Below are 22,114 nucleotides of genomic sequence, written 5' to 3' on the forward strand. Positions count from 1 at the left end.
ACACACAGACAGACACACAGACAGACACACACACAGACAGACACACAGACAGACAGACACACAGACAGACAGAGACACAAACAGACAGAGACACACACAGACAGAGACACACACAGACAGACACACACAGACAGACACACACAGACAGACACACACAGACACAGACACACACAGACACAGACACACACAGACACAGACACACACACACACAGACAGACACACACACACAGACAGAGACACACACAGACAGAGACACACACAGACAGAGACACACACAGACAGAGACACACACACAGACAGAGACACACACAGACAGAGACACACACAGACAGAGACACACACAGACAGAGACACACACAGACAGAGACACACACACAGAGACACACACAGACAGAGACACACACAGACAGAGACACACACAGACAGAGACACACACAGACAGAGGCACAGACAGAGACACACAGACACACACAGACACACACAGAGACAGACAGACAGACAGACAGACACACACAGACACACACACAGACAGACAGACAGACACAGACAGACAGACACACACAGACAGACAGAGACAGACAGACAGAGACAGACAGAGGCAGACAGACACACACACACACAGACACACACACAGACAGACAGACAGACAGACAGACACAGACAGACAGACAGAGACACACAGACAGAGACACACAGACAGAGACACACAGACAGAGACACACAGACAGAGACACACAGACAGAGACACACAGACAGAGACACAGAGACAGAGACACAGAGACACAGAGACAGAGACACAGAGACACACACAGACAGAGACACACAGACACAGACAGACACACAGACACACAGACAGACACACAGACACACACAGACACACACAGACAGACAGAGACACACACAGACAGACAGAGACACACACAGACAGACAGAGACACACACAGACAGACAGAGACACACACAGACAGAGACACACACAGACAGAGACACACACAGACAGAGACACACACAGACAGAGACACACACAGACAGAGACACACACAGACAGAGACACACACAGACAGAGACACACACAGACAGAGACACACACAGACAGAGACACACACAGACAGAGACACACACAGACAGAGACACACACAGACAGAGACACACACAGACAGAGACACACACAGACAGAGACACACACAGACAGAGACACACACAGACAGAGACACACACAGACAGAGACACACACAGACAGAGACACACACAGACAGAGACACACACAGACAGACAGACAGACACAGACAGACAGACAGACACAGACAGACAGAGACACAGACACAGACAGACACAGACAGACACAGACAGACACAGACAGACAGACAGACAGACACAGACAGACAGACAGACAGACACAGACAGACAGACAGACACACAGACAGACACACACACAGACAGACACACAGACAGACACACAGACAGACACACAGACAGACACACACACACAGACAGACACACAGACAGACACACACACAGACAGACACACAGACAGACAGACACACAGACAGACACACAGACAGACACACAGACAGACACACACACAGACAGACACACACACAGACACACACACAGACAGACACACAGACAGACAGACACACAGACAGACACACACACAGACACACACACAGACAGACACACAGACACACAGACAGACACACAGACAGACACACAGACAGACACACAGACAGACACACAGACAGACACACACACACAGACAGACACACACACAGACAGACACAGACAGACACACAGACAGACAGACACACAGACAGACACACAGACAGACACACAGACAGACAGACACACAGACAGACACACACACAGACAGACACACACACAGACAGACACACAGACAGACACACAGACAGACACACAGACAGACACACAGACAGACAGACACACAGACAGACACACACACAGACACACACACAGACAGACACACAGACAGACACACAGACACACAGACAGACACACAGACAGACACACAGACAGACACACAGACAGACACACAGACAGACACACAGACAGACACACAGACAGACACACAGACAGACACACAGACAGACACACAGACAGACACACAGACAGACACACAGACAGACACACAGACAACCTTACCTGTCCTGCACTTCTCCTGTGAAGAAAATTGTGTCTTGAAGCGTTCTGTGTCCCGAATAGCTGAGGAAAGTGCTGAGTCACTGATTGGTTGATGGGGGGCGTGTGCAGTCTCTGCTCTGCTCAAGACACAGAACTGCTTCAAGACAGTTTTCTTCACTACATACCTGGCGTGGGCCACAAACTTTCGTTCCTCGGGAAGCAAATGGCCCACGGGCTGGGAGTTTGAGACCCCCGATCTAAAGAGTTAAATGACTAGCAGTCACGGGATCGCCTGTCATTAGCAGTGAATGTCTGGTTACTGGCAGTAGCTTGCAAGCACTGGTCTGAAGCGAGGGCAGCTCCTGTGCTTGCTTCAAAGTTACTTTATGCTTCTGGGTACACCTGTAGTCCCCAATGGAGTAAAGTCAATGGCAAGCCATTAAACTCTGAAGTTACAATTGAGGAGTCGCCTTACGAGCAGAATAGAGGAGCCTTTTACCGCAGCATTTTCAAATAAATACTAGAACAAAATTAAAAGACAAGGCTTTAATAATTGATAAAAATGTACAAAAATAGCCCAGTCAGAAGAATGTATACCACAGAATATTCACTGGAGGAAAGGCTGCAACAAAAGAAAAAACAAAATACAAAAAATTATGAATATAAAAAATAGGAATTTGTTTAACCTAGAATTACAGTCCAGTCCCCCACCCTGCCCTCCCGGAGCCAATGGGGATAAATAGATATTATCCAAAACAAAGTCAAATTTAATGGTTCACAGAAAATCAGGTGGCACATTCTGTTATTGGTTAAGGCAAGAATTTGGGGAGAAAAAAAAAAAAAAAAAAAAAAAAGTGAAATTTACAACTACGAGTTTTAAACATTAAGCATGTTCTCCAATGGAGAGAATTATTTGTACAGGGAGCAGCTGAATCCGTGGAAGGTTGGACAATTCCCTGCTAGAAACAAATTTAGGCATTCGTCACATCTTGTAAACATATTTGGTAAAGAGTCGTTTCTATTGATCATCGTCCAGTTGCTCCAAGAGGGTTCGTCTCCGCTTTTCTAGTTCTCCTTCACTTAATTCACTTCCGGATGACTCCCAGTTTGGTCCCTGCAACGAAAAACACAGAAAAGGTAACAATCTGCTGCTACGTTTTCAATTTGGCAAAACAAAACAAAAAAAAACACACCTGTCATTATTTTAGCTGAAGCTCACTGGAATAAGCAATGTGACTATGGCCATATGGGACTGTATGAGAACTCCATGAAGACAATGGTCTCATGATCTGCTCTTAGTGATTCAAAGGGGTACTCCGCTGCCCTGCATCGGAAGCTCCGCTCCCCAGCGTCCGGAAGTTTATTGTTCCAAATGCTGCGTGCGGGCTTCCGTGTTCAGGGCCGCCCCTCGTGATGTCACACCCCCTTCCCATAGACTTTCGTTGAGGGGGCGGGCGTGAACACGGAAGCCCACATGCAGCGTTCAGAACAATAAACTTCCGGACGCTGGGAAGCGGCGAACCCCTTTAAGTGCACCATGTATATTAGAAGGTTATAGTTCATGTGACAACTTTACTGAGAAAAGTCTGTACCGATTACCGGGTGTAAAGTTGGCTGAACAATACACTCCGGGCACCCGACTTGGGGCACGGGCGGAGCTTACTGACGTCACCGCTGATGTTCTCTCACAGCAAGACTCAGTCGAGAGCAGCAGTGGCGGCTTGGGTGGAGCTTAGTGACGTTTATAAGGATGACCATTATGATTTTGATTACTGATCAATATAATGTGTATAATTATATTATATATATATACACATATATATATATATATATATATATATATACACACACACACACATATATATAAATATATAAATAAAATACATACATTATATATATATATATATATATATATATATATATATATATATATATATGCGCTAAAGAAACACATATCAGCTTGCTATTTGCTTGTAAATAAGATGAAGACCTTGGCACGAGGCCAAAAGAAGCGAGAAGAAGTTAGAGACAAAACATTTGAAGAAATATGGACTGTGCAGAAGGATGAATACATCTGGAATTTTCTGGTAGAATAGGGAGATGGCAACATAAGTGACCTATGGCTAAGAAAGAAATTAATGCTTAATATGCTAATATATATAAATAACCAATCAAAATATAACATGATGATTTTGAAGTGATTACTAACCTTTTTGTCAAATGTAAAAACCAATGTACTTCCTTATAATAAACAGAACTCCTTGGAGCCAGTAAGCTCAGAAGGAGATGTATACCAACATTTTGTCTGGTATTTATTTCTTGTGTGGACACTCAGCAATCTACAGCGGCAGCCACGCACATTTTAAGGCCTAACCAGCAGCCAACCTTGACAATGTCACTGCTGCTGCTCCCTGCTGGGTCCCGCTGTAAGAGAACAGCAGCGGTGATTTCAGTAAACTCCGCCCGTGCCCCAAGCCAGAGAAGATTACAGAAGATCCCCGGTACGCAACGGGACAAGGTAAGTACCATTGTCACCAGTACTACCTGTCGGTACCGAAGGGTTAGTGCAGGTGACAAATTTCCTTTAAAGGAATGCGTCATAATATATGGTCACTATACCGAGTTACGTATTTAGTGTTTCACCTTCCTTGCAGACTTTCTAGTCTTCTCTTATACCTGACATAAAGCATATATTTTAAGTCATTTCAATAAAGTAGAATATTGCTAACACATTTTTTTCTTTTTTCTGTGGATGATAATACAAAGGTCGCCAACTATGGTGGGAAGGTTAGAGCGCACACACAAAACCACCACAACAGAACCATCCTCTATAGGGCTGCACTTACAGAGTCCCTGGTCACTGCTTTCCTTTTTGGGGATTTCTGCTTTGATTCAGCTTTTTGTCTTGAACGCTCTTTGTCATTTTCCTTGTCCCTTTCTCGGTCTCTATCTTTTTTCTCTCTGTCTCTCTCTGCTTCAGATTCTGGAGAATTCTGATAAGATGGAAAAGGTTGAATGAATAAATAAATCAGATTGAAATTAAAACATACATATAACCGTGTATTCTCAATTTATACAATTTAGGAATAAATGCTTCTGTTCTATGTTATCTGCCATTACATACTGGGCAGAGCCTAACCCACATTCCTCAGGGGACAGAGGAAATAATTTAAAAAGGGGTATTCCAGAAAAAAAATAAAAAAAAAAATCTATCAACTGGCTCCAGAAAGTTAAACAAATCTGTAAATTACTTTGATTAGAAAATCTTAATCCTTCCTTCCAATAATTATCAGCTGCTGAAGTTGAGTTGTTCTTCTCTGTCTGATAACAGTGCTCTCTGCTGACATCTCTGCCAGTCTCGGGAACTGCACAGAGTAGAAGATGTTTGCTATGGGGATTTGCTTCTACACTGGACAGTTACAAGACCGGTGTCAGGAGAGAGCACTTAGACAGGAAAGAACAACTCAACTTCAGCAGCTCATAAGTACTGAAAGGATTAAGATTTTCTTAATAGAAGTAATTAACAAATCTAACTTTCTGGAGCCAGTTGATATATAAAAAAAAACGTTTTCCTGGATGACCCCTGTAATATTTGCCTACAGGTCCTCCATGTGGCTTTGTTCACATCTTTGAGACATACATTTTAAAGGCTGAATGCGGATTTATATCCCCAACATAAGACAACGACGTACATCTTTAAATCAACTCTAAATAACTATACAGCTAAATATATACCAAAGGGGAACAAATATAAACGATTAAAATTAAATCCTACATGGCTGACACATGATGTTAAAAGAGCAATAAACAACAAAAAAATTGCCTTCAAAAAATACAAATCTGATGGGTCAGCGATAACATTTAAACAGTACAAGGAGCTTAATAAAATCTGTAAAAATGTAATAAAAACAGCAAAAATTCAAAATGAGAGACAGGTGGCCAAAGAAAGCAAAACTAATCCTAAATATTTTTTTAGATATATAAATGCAAAAAAAAAAAGGACAGAGCATGTAGGACCCCTTAATAATGATAATGGGGAGGTTGTCACAGGCGATCAAGAGAAGGCGGAGCTACTGAATGGGTTCTTTAGTTCTGTATATACTAGGGAAAAAGGAGCTGACATTGGCCAGGTCAGTGCTGGTAACACATCATGTAATGTACTGAACTGGCTTAATGTAGAGATGGTACAAGGTAAGTTAAGTGATATAAATGTAAGCAAATCCCCAGGGCCGGATGGACTACACCCAAGAGTTCTTAGAGAGGTAAGTTCAGTAATATCTGTACCCCTGTTCATGATATTTAGAGATTCTATGGTGTCTGGTATTGTGCCAAGGGACTGGCGCAAGGCGAATGTGGTGCCAATCTTCAAGAAGGGCTCTAGGTCTTCCCCAGGAAACTATAGACCGGTAAGTTTAACGTGCATTGTGGGTAAATTGTTTGAAGGACTTATAAGGGATTACATACAGGAATACATAGGGGATAATTGTATTATAAGTGATAGCCAGCATGGGTTTACTAAGGATAGAAGTTGTCAAACCAATCTAATTTGCTTTTATGAAGAGGTGAGTAGAAGCCTTGACAGAGGAATGGCTGTGGATATAGTGTTTCTGGATTTTGCCAAAGCATTTGATACTGTCCCTCACAGACGTCTGACAGGTAAGTTAAGGTCCTTGGGCTTGGAAACTTTAGTTTGTAACTGGATTGAACACTGGCTCATGGATCGTACCCAGAGAGTGGTGGTCAATGATTCGTACTCTGATTGGTCCCCGGTAATTAGTGGTGTACCCCAAGGTTCAGTACTGGGCCCGCTGTTGTTTAATTTATTTATCAATGATATAGAGGATGGTATTAACAGCTCTGTTTCTATCTTTGCAGATGACACCAAGCTTTGTAGCACGGTACAGTCTATAGAGGATGTGTATAAGTTACAGGATGACTTGGATAGACTAAGTGTCTGGGCATCCACTTGGCAAATGAGGTTCAATGTGGATAAATGTAAAGTTATGCATCTGGGTACTAATAACCTGCATGCATCGTATGTCTTAGGGGGGATTAAACTGGCAGAGTCACTGGTAGAGAAGGATCTGGGTGTACTTGTAGATCACAGACTACAGAATAGCATGCAATGTCAGGCTGCTGCTTCCAAAGCCGGCAGGATATTGTCATGTATCAAAAGAGGCATGGACTCAAGGGACAGGGACATAATACTCCCCCTTTATAAATCATTGGTACGGCCTCACCTGGAATATGCTGTTCAGTTTTGGGCACCTGTCCATAAAAGGGACACTGCGGAGTTGGAAAGGGTGCAGAGACGCGCGACTAAACTAATATGGGGCATGGAACATCTTAGCTATGAGGAGCGATTAAAGGAGTTACAATTGTTTAGTCTTGAGAAGAGACGTTTAAGGGGGGATATGATAAACGTATATAAGTATATTAATGGCCCATACAAAAAATATGGAGAAAAACTGTTCCAGGTTAAACCCCCCCAAAGGACGAGGGGACACTCCCTCCGTCTGGAGAAGAAAAAGTTTAGTCTCAAGGGGCGACACGCCTTCTTTACCGTGAGGACTGTGAATTTATGGAACGGTCTACCTCAGGAACTGGTCACAGTAGGAACAATTAACAGCTTTAAAACAGGATTAGATACATTTATGGAACAAAATAACATTAATGCTTATGAAGAAATATAAAATCCCATCCCTTCCCCAATATCGCGCCACACCCCTACCCCTTAATTCCCTGGTTGAACTTGATGGACATATGTCTTTTTTCGACCGTACTAACTATGTAACTATGTAACTAACTATGTAACATCACTGTACATTCATACCGGCCTGACAAAGGTCACAATTGATTGGCTGGGTGAAACCCTTCTGACATGTTTGTCATATAAGTTAACAGCTTTCCCCAGCAAAGTGTTTCCCAACCAGAGTGCCTCCAGTTGTTGCAAAACTACAACTCCCAGCATGCCTGGACAGCCGATGGCAGGATGGGAGTTGTAGTTTTGCAACAGGTGGAGGCACCCTGTATGGGAAATACTGCCCCAGCATGAATGTCAAAGATAGGGCCCTTGAGGTGATGTAAACATAGCTTAAGCCGTGCATATGGTTAGATGTGTGCACTGACCAGAGAGGTCACCAGGTAACTAGAAACTATTTTCTTCTTTACAAAATTTACTTTTAATAGCTTTCTACTATCCTGGTGCATCGGACATAAGTTGTCTGGAACTCCTGTTTTGGTTAGTTAGCGATTTTTATGTATAAACCATTCAGCTAGCCAAAATACTTACACAGTACACAGGTACAGGGATAAAACAGCAATAAAAAGTCTATAATTACTACTTACAGACTTGTGCCTCCTCTTTTTGCTTTTTTTCTTGTGCTTTTTTGCCTTCTTATAGCTTTTTTCTGCAAATGGAATAGAAAGTGAGCTATTTTGCTTCCCCCCCCCCATTACAGTAATTAACAATACAGGCAATCGATTAAAAAAAATATAAAAATAAATAAAAAACACCGGAATGAAGCTCAGCATTCATGTTCTACATCCCATTACAGTAACCCCCCCCCGACATGCGATGGCCCCGACCTATGATAAAATCGACATTTGATGCTTTTATATGTCGGGGCCATCGCATTAACTGCTATCCGGCAGCGCAAAATGCTTAAGCTGCTGTCGGATAGCAGTTTAAGCATCCCGGGCAGGTTCACTTACCTATTCCCGCTGCTCCGGGTCCACTTCGCGATCCTCCGGTGTCTTCCGCATCTTCTCCAGGGTCCGGGCCTCGCTTTTCGGCATCGTTATTACGTCACTACACACGACGCACTGGCGCAGCAGTGTAATAACGTTACCAGAAAGCGAGGCCCGGACCCTGCAGAAGATGCGGAAGAAGCCGGAGGATCCCGAAGAAGACAGCGGAGCAGCGGGACAGCATCGGGAGCCCCTGGGACAGCATCGGGAGCGGTGAGGACCTGGTCCGGAGCGACGGGGACAGGTGAGTACAGCTTCCTATACTTTACACTGCACGGATCCCTCAACATACGATGGATTCGACAAACGATGGGTCATTTGGAACGAATTACCATCGTATGTTGAGGGACCACTGTATTAGATAAGAATCCAATGTAAAGTGTACTATGGAAGCCGTTCTTATATGCACAGAATTTACCTGACTCTCCACTAGTGGAATGTTCAGAGGCCGAACGGGAATCCGATCGCTGTCTTTTCTTTTTTGTGTGGTTTTCATCCTCTTCTTCTGATTCAGAGCCCTTATAACAAAAAAAGCAAAAACAATGAACACAAATCCGTACTATGTCACTGTATACCAATGACTGTGCCCACTGCCCTGCCTGTACTACTACCCAAACCACATGCGCACAGTTGTACATTCGGTCACTGTACTTAACCCTATCAAATCAATGTGTATTAACCATGTTGTAACATCACTGTATATTAACCCTGTACTATACCATCAATGTGCACATTAACCCTGTACTGTGACATCACTATGTATATTAACATTACAGTAATGGGTTAATATACACAGTGATGTTACAGTAGAGGCTCTTCTCTGGCTGTTCTCCAGGGCTGTGACCAATGACTTAGGCTTTACAATCTTACCTGTGCTTGGTCACACCACCCTAGGTTTATACTTGAGTACAAAAGTTTTCCTAGTTTTTTTGTGGTAAAATTAGTGCCTCGCCTTACATGCAGTCTGTTTTTATAAATAAAATAATAATAATATTATATATATATATATATATATATAAAAAAAATTTTTATTTATAAGCAAAGATTATCTGTACTATTTTTACTATTTTGGTATTAATCTGACTTTTTCATTTCTTCTTACTCCACTTTTCTGGAATTTATAGTATAATTATAATATAATATAAATATATATATTTTTTTCTTCACATTTGTCGTATGCATTCAATAACATTTAAATAAAAGTGGTTCATTTTTGTTTACACTTAATTTGAAAAATGGAAATAGAGGCAATTTCAACTTTTATTATGGGACTGGGTTAATTTTTATGTATGTTTTTTTATTTTCAAACACCATTAGTCCATAGGGGACTTGTAGGATAGATGAAGACAGGAATGGTGCGGTGTCGCTGCACAGGGATAACACAGACGGGTACAGTGTTAAGCAACACCCAGGCGGGCTGTATTTTCCTTTTTTTATATACTGAATAACTATACAATTAAATATATCTGGTCTATGTTTAACAGGATACACAAGCTTAATAGAATAGTACTAACCGAACGTGATCGTGATCTCTTACGGTGATGTTTTTTAGATTTCTTCGAGTGTTTTTTGTTTTTCGAATGATGATGCTGGCATTCATGCTGTAAGAAACACATGCAAACAAACACTGTAAATTATGTATTAAAGGGGTACTCCTCTGCTCAGCGTTAGGAACAAACTGTTCCGAGTGTTTGAGCCGGCGCCGGGAGCTCATGACGTCATAGCCCCCCCCGGAATGCAAGTCTATGGGAGGGGGCGTGACTGTATCACGCCGCCTCCCATAGACTTGCAGAGGGGGCGGGGTGTGACGTCACGATACTCTGTCCCCGTGGTCGGGAGGCATAACACAGAGAGCCTACAGCGCTTCCTGCAGTGCTTACAAGTGGGTGCTGCATGCTAGGGGACTGGGGACCCCCGCGATCAGACATCTTATCTATCCTTTGCATAGGGGATAAGATGTCTGGTAGCGGAGTACCCCTTTAACGGGATTAGAAGGCTTAGCAGGACATTAACCTACGGCTTTCTGACACAAACAGATCTTTCTTCTGTGGTGACAAACCATTCTAATCACAGACTATAGAAACGTACCTCAAGTGTATGCACAAAATCTTTAAATATCCTCTTCCGTTCAGATTCCAGTGTGATGTCTTCAAACGCCGGCTCCTTAATAAACCTCTCCCGTACCTAAAGGAAAAGTATTAGAGCAAATTCAGCTATATGCAACTGCAAAGCAATAAAAAAGGGTTAACATTTGTTGGCCCATTGCACTCATCTGACTGGGTCTGGCAGATATCCTTGTGCTTGTCCCCAAAACAACAATTAATATCAACGGATCAGAATTTTAGTCGCTAAACTTTCTGGAAAAAAGTCTGTCATAATATAACATCACCCTAAAGACACAAAACAGCTATTGGTTTTCCTTGTAAAGTAGGAAATAGATGTAATAAAGGTATAAAAATATGACCACATTTGTCTTTTGCTAAAACAAAAGTTTTAAAGAGAGTCCATAAACAGTATCTCCCATAAGTGAGTCCACCCCTCACATTATATATACAGTATCTCCCATAAGTGACTCCACCCCTCACATTATATATACAGTATATCCCATAAGTGACCACCCCTCACATTATATATACAGTATCTCCCATAAGCGAGTCCACCCCTCACATTATATATACAGTATCTCCCATAAGTGAGTCCACCCCTCACATTATATATACAGTATCTCCCATAAGTGACCCCACCCCTCACATTATATATACAGTATCTCCCATAAGTGACCCCACCCCTCACATTATATATACAGTATATCCCATAAGTGACTCCACCCCTCACATTATATATACAGTATATCCCATAAGTGACTCCACCCCTCACATTATATATACAGTATATCCCATAAGTGACCCCACCCCTCACATTATATATACAGTATATCCCATAAGTGAGTCCACCCCTCACATTATATACACAGTATATCCCATAAGTGAGTCCACCCCTCACATTATATATACAGTATATACCATAAGTGAGTCCACCCCTCACATTATATATACAGTATCTCCCATAAGTGACCCCACCCCTCACATTATATACACAGTATATCCCATAAGTGACTCCACCCCTCACATTATATACACAGTATATCCCATAAGTGACTCCACCCCTCACATTATATACACAGTATATCCCATAAGTGAGTCCACCCCTCACATTATATATACAGTATATACCATAAGTGACTCCACCCCTCACATTATATATACAGTATCTCCCATAAGTGACTCCACCCCTCACATTATATATACAGTATCTCCCATAAGTGACTCCACCCCTCACATTATATATACAGTATCTCCCATAAGTGAGTCCACCTCTCACATTATATATACAGTATCTCCCATAAGTGACTCCACCCCTCACATTATATACAGTATCTCCCATAAGTGACTCCACCCCTCACATTATATATACAGTATCTCCCATAAGTGAGTCCACCCCTCACATTATATACAGTATATCCCATAAGTGAGTCCACCCCTCACATTATATACAGTATATCCCATAAGTGAGTCCACCCCTCACATTATATACAGTATATCCCATAAGTGACTCCACCCCTCACATTATATATACAGTATATCCCATAAGTGACTCCACCCCTCACATTATATATACAGTATCTCCCATAAGTGACTCCACCCCTCACATTATATATACAGTATCTCCCATAAGTGACTCCACCCCTCACATTATATATACAGTATCTCCCATAAGTGAGTCCACCCCTCACATTATATACACAGTATATCCCATAAGTGAGTCCACCCCTCACATTATATATACAGTATATACCATAAGTGAGTCCACCCCTCACATTATATATACAGTATCTCCCATAAGTGACCCCACCCCTCACATTATATACACAGTATATCCCATAAGTGACTCCACCCCTCACATTATATACACAGTATATCCCATAAGTGACTCCACCCCTCACATTATATACACAGTATATCCCATAAGTGAGTCCACCCCTCACATTATATATACAGTATATACCATAAGTGACTCCACCCCTCACATTATATATACAGTATCTCCCATAAGTGACTCCACCCCTCACATTATATATACAGTATCTCCCATAAGTGACTCCACCCCTCACATTATATATACAGTATCTCCCATAAGTGAGTCCACCTCTCACATTATATATACAGTATCTCCCATAAGTGACTCCACCCCTCACATTATATACAGTATCTCCCATAAGTGACTCCACCCCTCACATTATATATACAGTATCTCCCATAAGTGAGTCCACCCCTCACATTATATACAGTATATCCCATAAGTGAGTCCACCCCTCACATTATATACAGTATATCCCATAAGTGAGTCCACCCCTCACATTATATACAGTATATCCCATAAGTGACTCCACCCCTCACATTATATATACAGTATATCCCATAAGTGACTCCACCCCTCACATTATATATACAGTATCTCCCATAAGTGACTCCACCCCTCACATTATATATACAGTATCTCTCATAAGTGACTCCACCCCTCACATTATATATACAGTATCTCCCATAAGTGAGTCCACCCCTCACATTATATATACAGTATCTCCCATAAGTGAGTCCACCCCTCACATTATATATACAGTATCTCCCATAAGTGAGTCCACCCCTCACATTATATATACAGTATTTCCCATAAGTGAGTCCACCCCTCACATTATATATACAGTATCTCCCATAAGTGAGTCCACCCCTCACATTATATATACAGTATCTCCCATAAGTGACTCCACCCCTCACATTATATATACAGTATCTCCCATAAGTGACTCCACCCCTCACATTATATATACAGTATACCCCATAAGTGAGTCCACCCCTCACATTATATATACAGTATACCCCATAAGTGAGTCCACCCCTCACATTATATATACAGTATCTCCCATAAGTGAGTCCACCCCTCACATTATATATACAGTATCTCCCATAAGTGAGTCCACCCCTCACATTATATATACAGTATCTCCCATAAGTGAGCCCACCCCTCACATTATATACAGTATCTCCCATAAGTGAGTCCACCCCTCACATTATATATACAGTATCTCCCATAAGTGACCCCACCCCTCACATTATATATACAGTATATCCCATAAGTGAGTCCACCCCTCACATTATATACAGTATCTCCTATAAGTTAGTGAGTGTACAGTCTGTAACACCAGGGCTGGCAGCGGCTTCCATTCAGAAGACCAAAGTAAGAGGATTCCCTTTCTTCCTTTCTCTTATCACATTATCTTTATGTCTGTTTAGAAAGGTATCAATGACCGAAATGCCCTGCTAACAGTACCATCTATGAAGGGGCATGATCAATGCACAAAGGATGGTTTTGAGAGAATCCATGTTGCTGATATGAAACAAAACAATGAAGTAAATGTTTACATAGCAAATACCTACCTCTTCCCAACTAGAGTCCACTTCAATAGGAGGTGCTGCTTGTTTTAGCATGCTCTTGAATGCAGATTCCTTCCTCTTCATTTTTCGTGCCTCCTCTTTTTCACGCTCTCGCTCCCGCGCCTCTGCTTTTTCCAAGAGCTGCAAACAAATGACATTAAATTAGAACTCAAAAAAAATTCTCAGCTTAAATCAGGTACAGGTCTGCAAACATTTTAACAATCACTATTTGTAGCTGCAGACAACAAGATATAAATCTCTCTCTACAGAGTGTAAAGTGTTTGATGACAGGTAAGGAGCTGATAATCAGAAGCACAGCATCAAGAGCTCGGCTTGCTAGGCTATTTAAAGGGGTACTCTGCTGCTCAACAAACTGTTCCGAACGCTGGAGTTGGCGCCAGGAGCTTGTGATGTCAAGGCCCCGCCTCCTCTATGCACGTCTGTCACGCCCCCTCCCATAGACTTGCATTGAGGGGGTGGGGCATGACGTCACGAGGGGGTGGGGCATGACGTCACGAGGGGGTGGGGCATGACGTCACGAGGGGGTGGGGCATGACGTCACGAGGGGGTGGGGCATGACATCACAAGCTCCCAGCGCCGACTCCAACGTTCGGAACAGTTAGTTCCAAACGCTGAGCAGCGGAGTACCCAAACTGTTTTGAATACATTGGCCCTGATTTACTATTGTAAACCCGACATGTTTTTTTCAGGTTGTGAACCAGAAATCCTGCCTGTGCCAGAATGTGCACCACTATTGGGAAAAAAAAAACCACAAACAGACTAACTCTCCATATTACTGAGAAAACCTGAAAAGTGGGCGTGGCTGCTAAAAAGGAGGAGTATTCCCAATATTTTCACTAAAACCGAACATATTTACTAAGGTTTCCACAGAAAATGTGGTGGATTTAAGTTGAGGAAAACCAGACAGATCAGAGCATGTAAAAAAAAAAAAAAAATGTAGGCAAAAATGCAAAATGTAGGGAGACCTTAGTAAATACCGTGGAATAACAAAATTGTAGGGAATTAAAACCCACAAAGAAACCTACACAACACTCTTAGTAAATCAGGGGCATTGTTTCCCAAACTTGCACCAGACTGTACATACATCAGCTTGAGTGACATTTGTTACCGGTTTGATTAATGTGAAAATGCTAATTAAACAAATAAATAGAGACAAGCCTGGCACCCAAAAAATTAAACAGACACATTCTATGCAACTCTTCTGCAACATTTATAAAACATCACCTATAGGGAAATCCAAGTTTAGTACCTGAATACAAGTTAATTTCAGAAATATATAATATATATATATTTTAATAAAAGATATAAATATACATATATATTAATAAAAGATATAAATATACATACCGTATATACTCGAGTATAAGCCGAGTTTTTCAGCACGATTTTTCGTGCTGAAAACACCCCCCTCGGCTTATACTCGAGTGAACTCCCCCACCCGCAGTGGTCTTCAACCTGCGGACCTCCAGAGGTTTCAAAACTACAACTCCCAGCAAGCCCGGCCAGCCATCGGCTGTCCGGGCTTGCTGGGAGTTGTAGTTTTGAAACCTCCGGAGGTCCGCAGGTTGAAGACCACTGCGGCCTTCGACATCATCCAGCCCCCTCTCACCCCCCTTTAGTTCTGAGTACTCACCTCCGCTCGGCGCTGGTCCGGTGCTGCAGGGCTGTCCGGTGAGGAGGTGGTCTGGTGGGATAGTGGTTCCGGGCTGCTATCTTCACCGGGGAGGCCTCTTCTAAGCGCTTCGGGCCCGGCCTCAGAATAGTCACGTTGCCTTGACAACGACGCAGAGGTGCGTTCATTGCCAACGTACTTCTGCGTCGTTGTCAAGGCAACGCCTCTATTCCGGGCCGGAAGCGCGGAGAAGAGGCGCCACCGGTGAAGATAGCAGCCCGGACCACCTCCTCACCGGACAGCCCTGCAGGACCGGACCAGCGCCGAGCGGAGGTGAGTACTCAGAACTAAAGGGGGGTGAGAGAGGGCTGGATGATGTCGAAGGCCGCAGTGGTCTTCAACCTGCGGACCTCCGGAGGTTTCAAAACTACAACTCCCAGCAAGCCCGGACAGCCGATGGCTGCCCGGGCTTGCTGGGAGTTGTAGTTTTGAAACCTCTGGAGGTCCGCAGGTTGAAGACCACTGAGGGCGAATGATGACAAGGGGATGATGAAGGGGGGATGTGTGGGATGATAAGGGGATGATGAAGGGGGGATGTGTGGGATGATAAGGGGATGATGAAGGGGGGATGTGTGGGATGATAAGGGGATGATGAAGGGGGGGGAAGTGTGGGATGATAAGGGGGTGATGAAGGGGGGATGTGTGGGATGATAAGGGGATGATGAAGGGGGGATGTGTGGGATGATAAGGGGATGATGAAGGGGGGATGTGTGGGATGATGACAAGGGGATGATGATGAGGATGTTAATTTTCCTGGGATTTTGGGTTGAAATTAGGGGTCTCTGCTTATACTCGGGTCGGCTTATACTCGAGTATATACGGTATATATTAATAAAAGATATAAAATATACATATATATTAATAAAAGATATAAATATACATATATATTAATAAAAGATATAAATATACATATATATTAATAAAAGATATAAATATACATATATATTAATAAAAGATATAAATATACATATATTAATAAAAGATATAAATATACATATATTAAAAGATATAAATATACATATATTAATAAAAGATATAAATATACATATATTAATAAAAGATATAAATATACATATAATAAAATATATATACATATAATAAAATATATAAATATACACATATATATATATATATATATATTAATAAAATATATATATAAAATATTTATTATATATTTATATTACATACACATACACACAATCTTTTCTTTAATAACCTTTGTAACTTACACTATTAAAAGCAAGCTTGATATTTCCAGCATCTAACGTTGTGGCCCTTTTTGTTGAACTGATAACCATAACAAAATCTTCAAATGTTGTGCGAAGCTCAACCACAAATCCTTTGTCCTGCAAAGCAAATTGAAATAATAAAAAAAAAAAAGTGGCTGACATATCTACTGTACACATATACACTAATATAATTATATATATACACACACAAATTGTGTGTATATATATATATATCTATATCTCTATATCTATCTCTCTATCTATATCCATCTATAAACACACACACACACACACACACACATATTATAGGGCTACTCCGCTCCAGCTATTGCAAAACTACAACTCCCAGCACGTACTCCCAGACCGTGCATGCTGGGAGTTGTAGTTTTGCAACAGCTGGAGGCACACTGGTTGGAAAACATTGAGTTAGGTTACCTAACTCAGTATTTTCCAACCAGTGTGCCTCCAACTGTTGCAAAACCACAACTCCCAGCATGTACTGATCGCCGAAGGGCATGCAGGAAGTTTTAGTTATGCAACAGCTGGAGGCACGCAACTATAACTCCCAGCATGCCGAGACAGCCGTTTGCTTCTAGTGCATGCTGGGAGTTGTAGTTTTGATAGATTTAGAGGGCAACAGTTTAGAGACCACTGCACAGTGATCTCCAAACTAACTCTCTAAATCTTGCAAAACTACAAATCACAGCATACCCAAACAGCAAAACCGCTGTCTGGGCATGCTGGGAGTTGTAGTTTTGCAACATCTGGAGGGCTACAGATTAGAGACCACTGTATAGTGGTCTCCATACTGTGGCCCTCCAGATGTTGCTAGGCAACAACTCACCTGGCTTCCGTCAGTAGCAGGATTGCCGCCACAGCCACACCCAGCAGGAGGTTTGCAACCAGCCGCGTGCTTTCGGTAAGTGACCTCCGCCGCCGCTCCCAGCACAGTTCCCCAGCTCTACCCACCCACGCTAGTCCGGACTTTAACCCCCCCCCGCTATTAGTCAGAAAGGGTGGCACCCCTGTCACCTCACTCCTATCGCTTTAGGGGGATCGGGGCTGCCCCGATCCTCCTTATTTTCCTGGTCACCGGAGTATGAATTGACCGGCGATCGCTGACAAGGTGGGGGTGTGTCTCAGATCCTCGCCCAGGCGTAGGTACGGGATGCCTGCTGAATGATTTCAGCAGGCATCTTGTTTCGTTCACCGCCCGATTACCGGCAGTGAACGGAAATGCAGAGGGCGTACGGGTACCTGTCAATGCAGTTTTATAAGATGCAGAATTAACACCATTTACAACCCTCTTGACAAAATTTGACATAGAAAACATAGATCATCATAGAGACCTCATCACTGCTCCAGACATCCAGGTAGGAATGCTGACAAAGCTAAATTATATGTAGATAAGGAGATTTTTTTTTTATTATTATTTATTATTCATTGTTAAATCTTTCTCACAGCCTTCATTGGGCGACACAGGATACTGATTGGTATATGCTCTTGCCACTAGGAGGCACTGACACAAGGAAAAAAAAAAGTAGCCTCCTCCCTGGCAGGATATACCCGCCCACCTGCCATGAGGAAATCAGTTGCGTCACAAAGCAGTAGGAGAAGCCAACAACCCAGGACTGTATCTATAACAAGGGGGCATCCTCTACGTCTAGAGGAAAGAAGGTTTATACACCAGCACAGACAGGGGTTCTTTACTGTAAGAGCAGAGAGACTGGAATTCTCTCCCGGAGGAGGTGGTCATGGGGAACTCTGTAAGAGAGTTCAAAACGGGTCTGGATGCATTCTTGGAGAATAATAACATCACTGGTTACGTATACTAGATTTATAGGGACAGAACGTTGATCCAGGGATTTATTCTGATGCCATATTTGGAGTCGGGAAGGAATTTTTACCTCTAGTATGAGGTTTTTTTTGCCTTCCTCTGGATAAACTCATTAGGGACTTATTAGGGATATAGGTTGAACTTGATGGACTCTGGTCTTTTTTCAACCTCATGAACTATGTTACTATGTTAGAACATGGAGAGAATGCCAGGGAGATCAAAATACGCTCGGAAGAAGGAGAGCACTTGGAAAGCGGAGACCAGAAACCCCCAGGAAAAAAGGAACAGACTAAACCGTCCAGAGAAACATGATTGCTTTGACCGACGACCTAGACCGACAAACTGTTGGTTTCAGAATCCCTGTCGCCGGGAACACAGCGAGAACCCTGGACGAAGAAGAGCAGACTCAAGAGTTTGACTCAGAGCCTGAACAGAGGCATAAAGAGCAAATAGAGAACCACATCCATGCATAAGGTCAAACTGGCTAGACTGGCGCAATGTGACTGACCAGAATGCCCTCCGTCCCAAGAGTACAGGGACCCTGAAGGAGAAGGGAAGTAGACCGGTCGGAAAAGGACCTGAACGTCCTGAGAAGAGCATCAAGGAATACTGGAGCGACCAGACATGGGAACTGGAGGTCCCCAAGTCTCCCGGAAGCCCCACACCAGTAGACTGTGAGCATGCCCATCTTCAGCAAAGAATTCCAGGAGACATACTGCCATGTCGAGACAAGAAATAGTGGGGTTGAGAGAGGCCATCCCAAAAAGGGGATCACTAAGATCATCTGGGCAGAAATGTCAGGCCTGCCTGAGACCACCACATCACTAAGGCCCCAAGGAAGGGAAAACCATCCCAGACATGAAGGCATGCCACCGCCGCCTAGGAGGGTGCCTAATACAGGGGAACTCCCCGCACCAGCAAACACAAGCGAAGAGGGGATGGACAAGGAGAAACAAGCCTTCGACCCAGTGGTCTGAACATACCAGAAGACTTTAAAACAACATCACGTCAGGACAGGAACGGAGAGGGAGACAGAGGGAGCTAAACTGACAAAGGCAGGAACCATACAACAGATGGAGACCAGGCCGGCTATAGTTGAATCATGCCTGACTTACAAACTCCCCTAGCAGAGGAGAGCACCATGGTGGCATAAGCAGCCAGAGGTAGCTAAGAAATGGTATAAGTGCCAGGGTGTGGGGGGGTAGAAACAATGCAGACCACTGGAACTCTAGCTGCAGGTGCGGCGTAAATGTAATGGGTGACCGACAGCGGAAGAAACCAAACTGAATGGATTTTCTAATACCCTCCCAGGAATGAGACACGGCGTGGTGGACTGGTTATTGAACTGAAAGAACAGGGGTGTTGGAAGAAGGGTCAGGCATGGAGGAGGGGACAGCTCTGAAGGGCCCCTCAGTTTCTGCTAGAAATGCATTACCATCCGTTGGGGGAACCCATCAGTGATCGGCCTATATTCGGAGGGTCTAGAAATCAGCCGCGGCAGACATGGCATGGCCACTGACAGTAGGGAAAAACAGTCATAGAATGAATTCCCAGGATTTTCCAAGGGAACACACATCCTTGGTAAAGACACGCCACGGTGGGTCGCATAAGTTCCCCCACAGAGAGAAAACGGAGGGATAGAGGCAAATGAAGTTCCAATGCGCATAAGCAGAGTGAAGCCCAAAACATCGACCCCAAGTGTAATCCAGGGAACCATGCAGAAAAGAGGTACAGTACCATCAAAAGTGTACTAATATTGAAGCAACCCCCCAAATCCTGTTGGAAGGGTCCCACAACAAATGTATGACCCGTGGACAGGAATCATAGATCTAGCCAAAGGACCGAGAAGAGGCTGCAGGGATGCAGATCATAAAATCCCCACAGAGGGAGCGCATTGCAGGAATAAAACTAGGAGCTGTAATACATTTTACATTTAATATTATATATATATATACATACACATTATATACATACACACACACATTATATACATACACACACACACACACACACACACACATTATATACACACACACACACACACACATTATATACATATATACACACACACACACACACACATATATACACACACACACACACATTATATACTATATTATATATATATATATATTGGTGGAGAGAAGGAAAAGAAAACCCCAGCACTATTTCCCGTGCTGCAGGAGAGGGGACTGGTGGCGGAGCCATGCTCTGTTTCCCTGCCTGACCATCATGGCCGCTAGCAAAGAGTAAGTGCCTGGTAGTGGAGAGCAGCTGCCGATGTGATGGATTTAAGCACAGCCTGGGAAGGGAGGGGAGATGAAATGAATACTCAACTACCGGGAAGGTGTCCCCTCATACTCACCGGTGGAGTCGTCGGCCAGCTTAACGCCACGCTGCATCATAACAGGCTGTCATAGCGGGGCGAGTAGGAGCTAGAAGGGACCTGAGGTAACTACCCTGGCGCTGGCTGTTGGCGAAAAGGGGTTAACGGTCCATACTCTATGTCCCGTGCCCCTTCATCGCAGAAGGGGGAACAGGTAGCACCATGCTCCTGAGCCCCACTTAAAAACTTTAAAAAAAAAAAGGAATGGAAACATTTTTTTTATAATAATTTACACTAACTAAACATCCCTAACTATAAAATAGCCTCCTACTGACATTAGCTTAAAAAAGATTTCCTCATGGCAGGTGGGTGGGTATATCCTGCCAGGGAGGAGCCACCTTTTTTTTCCCCAGTGTCAGCGCCTCCTAGTGGCAAGAGCATATACCCATCAGTATCCTGTGTCCCCAAATAAAGCAACCGAGAAAAACCAAATCTGCAGAGAAGTGTCAACAAGAAAAAAAAATACTTACCCTCAATATATCTTTTATTATTTTCTTCTCGTCATGATATCGAGCTTTGAGACCCTCCACATAAAATTTAAAGAGATCTAAAGCTGTGGAACCTGTGGAAAATACTTACAATTTTAGA

At 43.1% G+C, this 22,114-nt stretch overlaps 1 protein-coding gene across 4 annotated transcripts in view; it reads right to left on the minus strand.

The window, feature by feature from the left end:
- Positions 1-2,688: 2,688 nt before the first annotated feature.
- The window catches only part of PRPF40A (pre-mRNA processing factor 40 homolog A), a 59,146-nt gene continuing 39,720 nt past the window's right edge, over positions 2,689-22,114 (minus strand). For all 4 annotated transcript variants that reach the window (XM_056536538.1, XM_056536536.1, XM_056536539.1 and 1 more), the window contains 9 exons: positions 21,997-22,088; positions 17,304-17,420; positions 14,385-14,522; positions 10,978-11,073; positions 10,404-10,490; positions 9,308-9,407; positions 8,488-8,549; positions 4,986-5,132; positions 2,689-3,253 (listed from right to left, as the gene is read on the minus strand). In XM_056536538.1, coding sequence (XP_056392513.1) covers positions 3,158-3,253; positions 4,986-5,132; positions 8,488-8,549; positions 9,308-9,407; positions 10,404-10,490; positions 10,978-11,073; positions 14,385-14,522; positions 17,304-17,420; positions 21,997-22,088 — 935 coding nt within the window. In that variant the 3' untranslated portion in view covers positions 2,689-3,157. The remainder of the gene's footprint in view (positions 3,254-4,985; positions 5,133-8,487; positions 8,550-9,307; positions 9,408-10,403; positions 10,491-10,977; positions 11,074-14,384; positions 14,523-17,303; positions 17,421-21,996; positions 22,089-22,114) is intronic.

This window comes from Hyla sarda, chromosome 8 (genome assembly GCF_029499605.1).
Source record: "Hyla sarda isolate aHylSar1 chromosome 8, aHylSar1.hap1, whole genome shotgun sequence".
NCBI lineage: Eukaryota > Metazoa > Chordata > Amphibia > Anura > Hylidae > Hyla > Hyla sarda.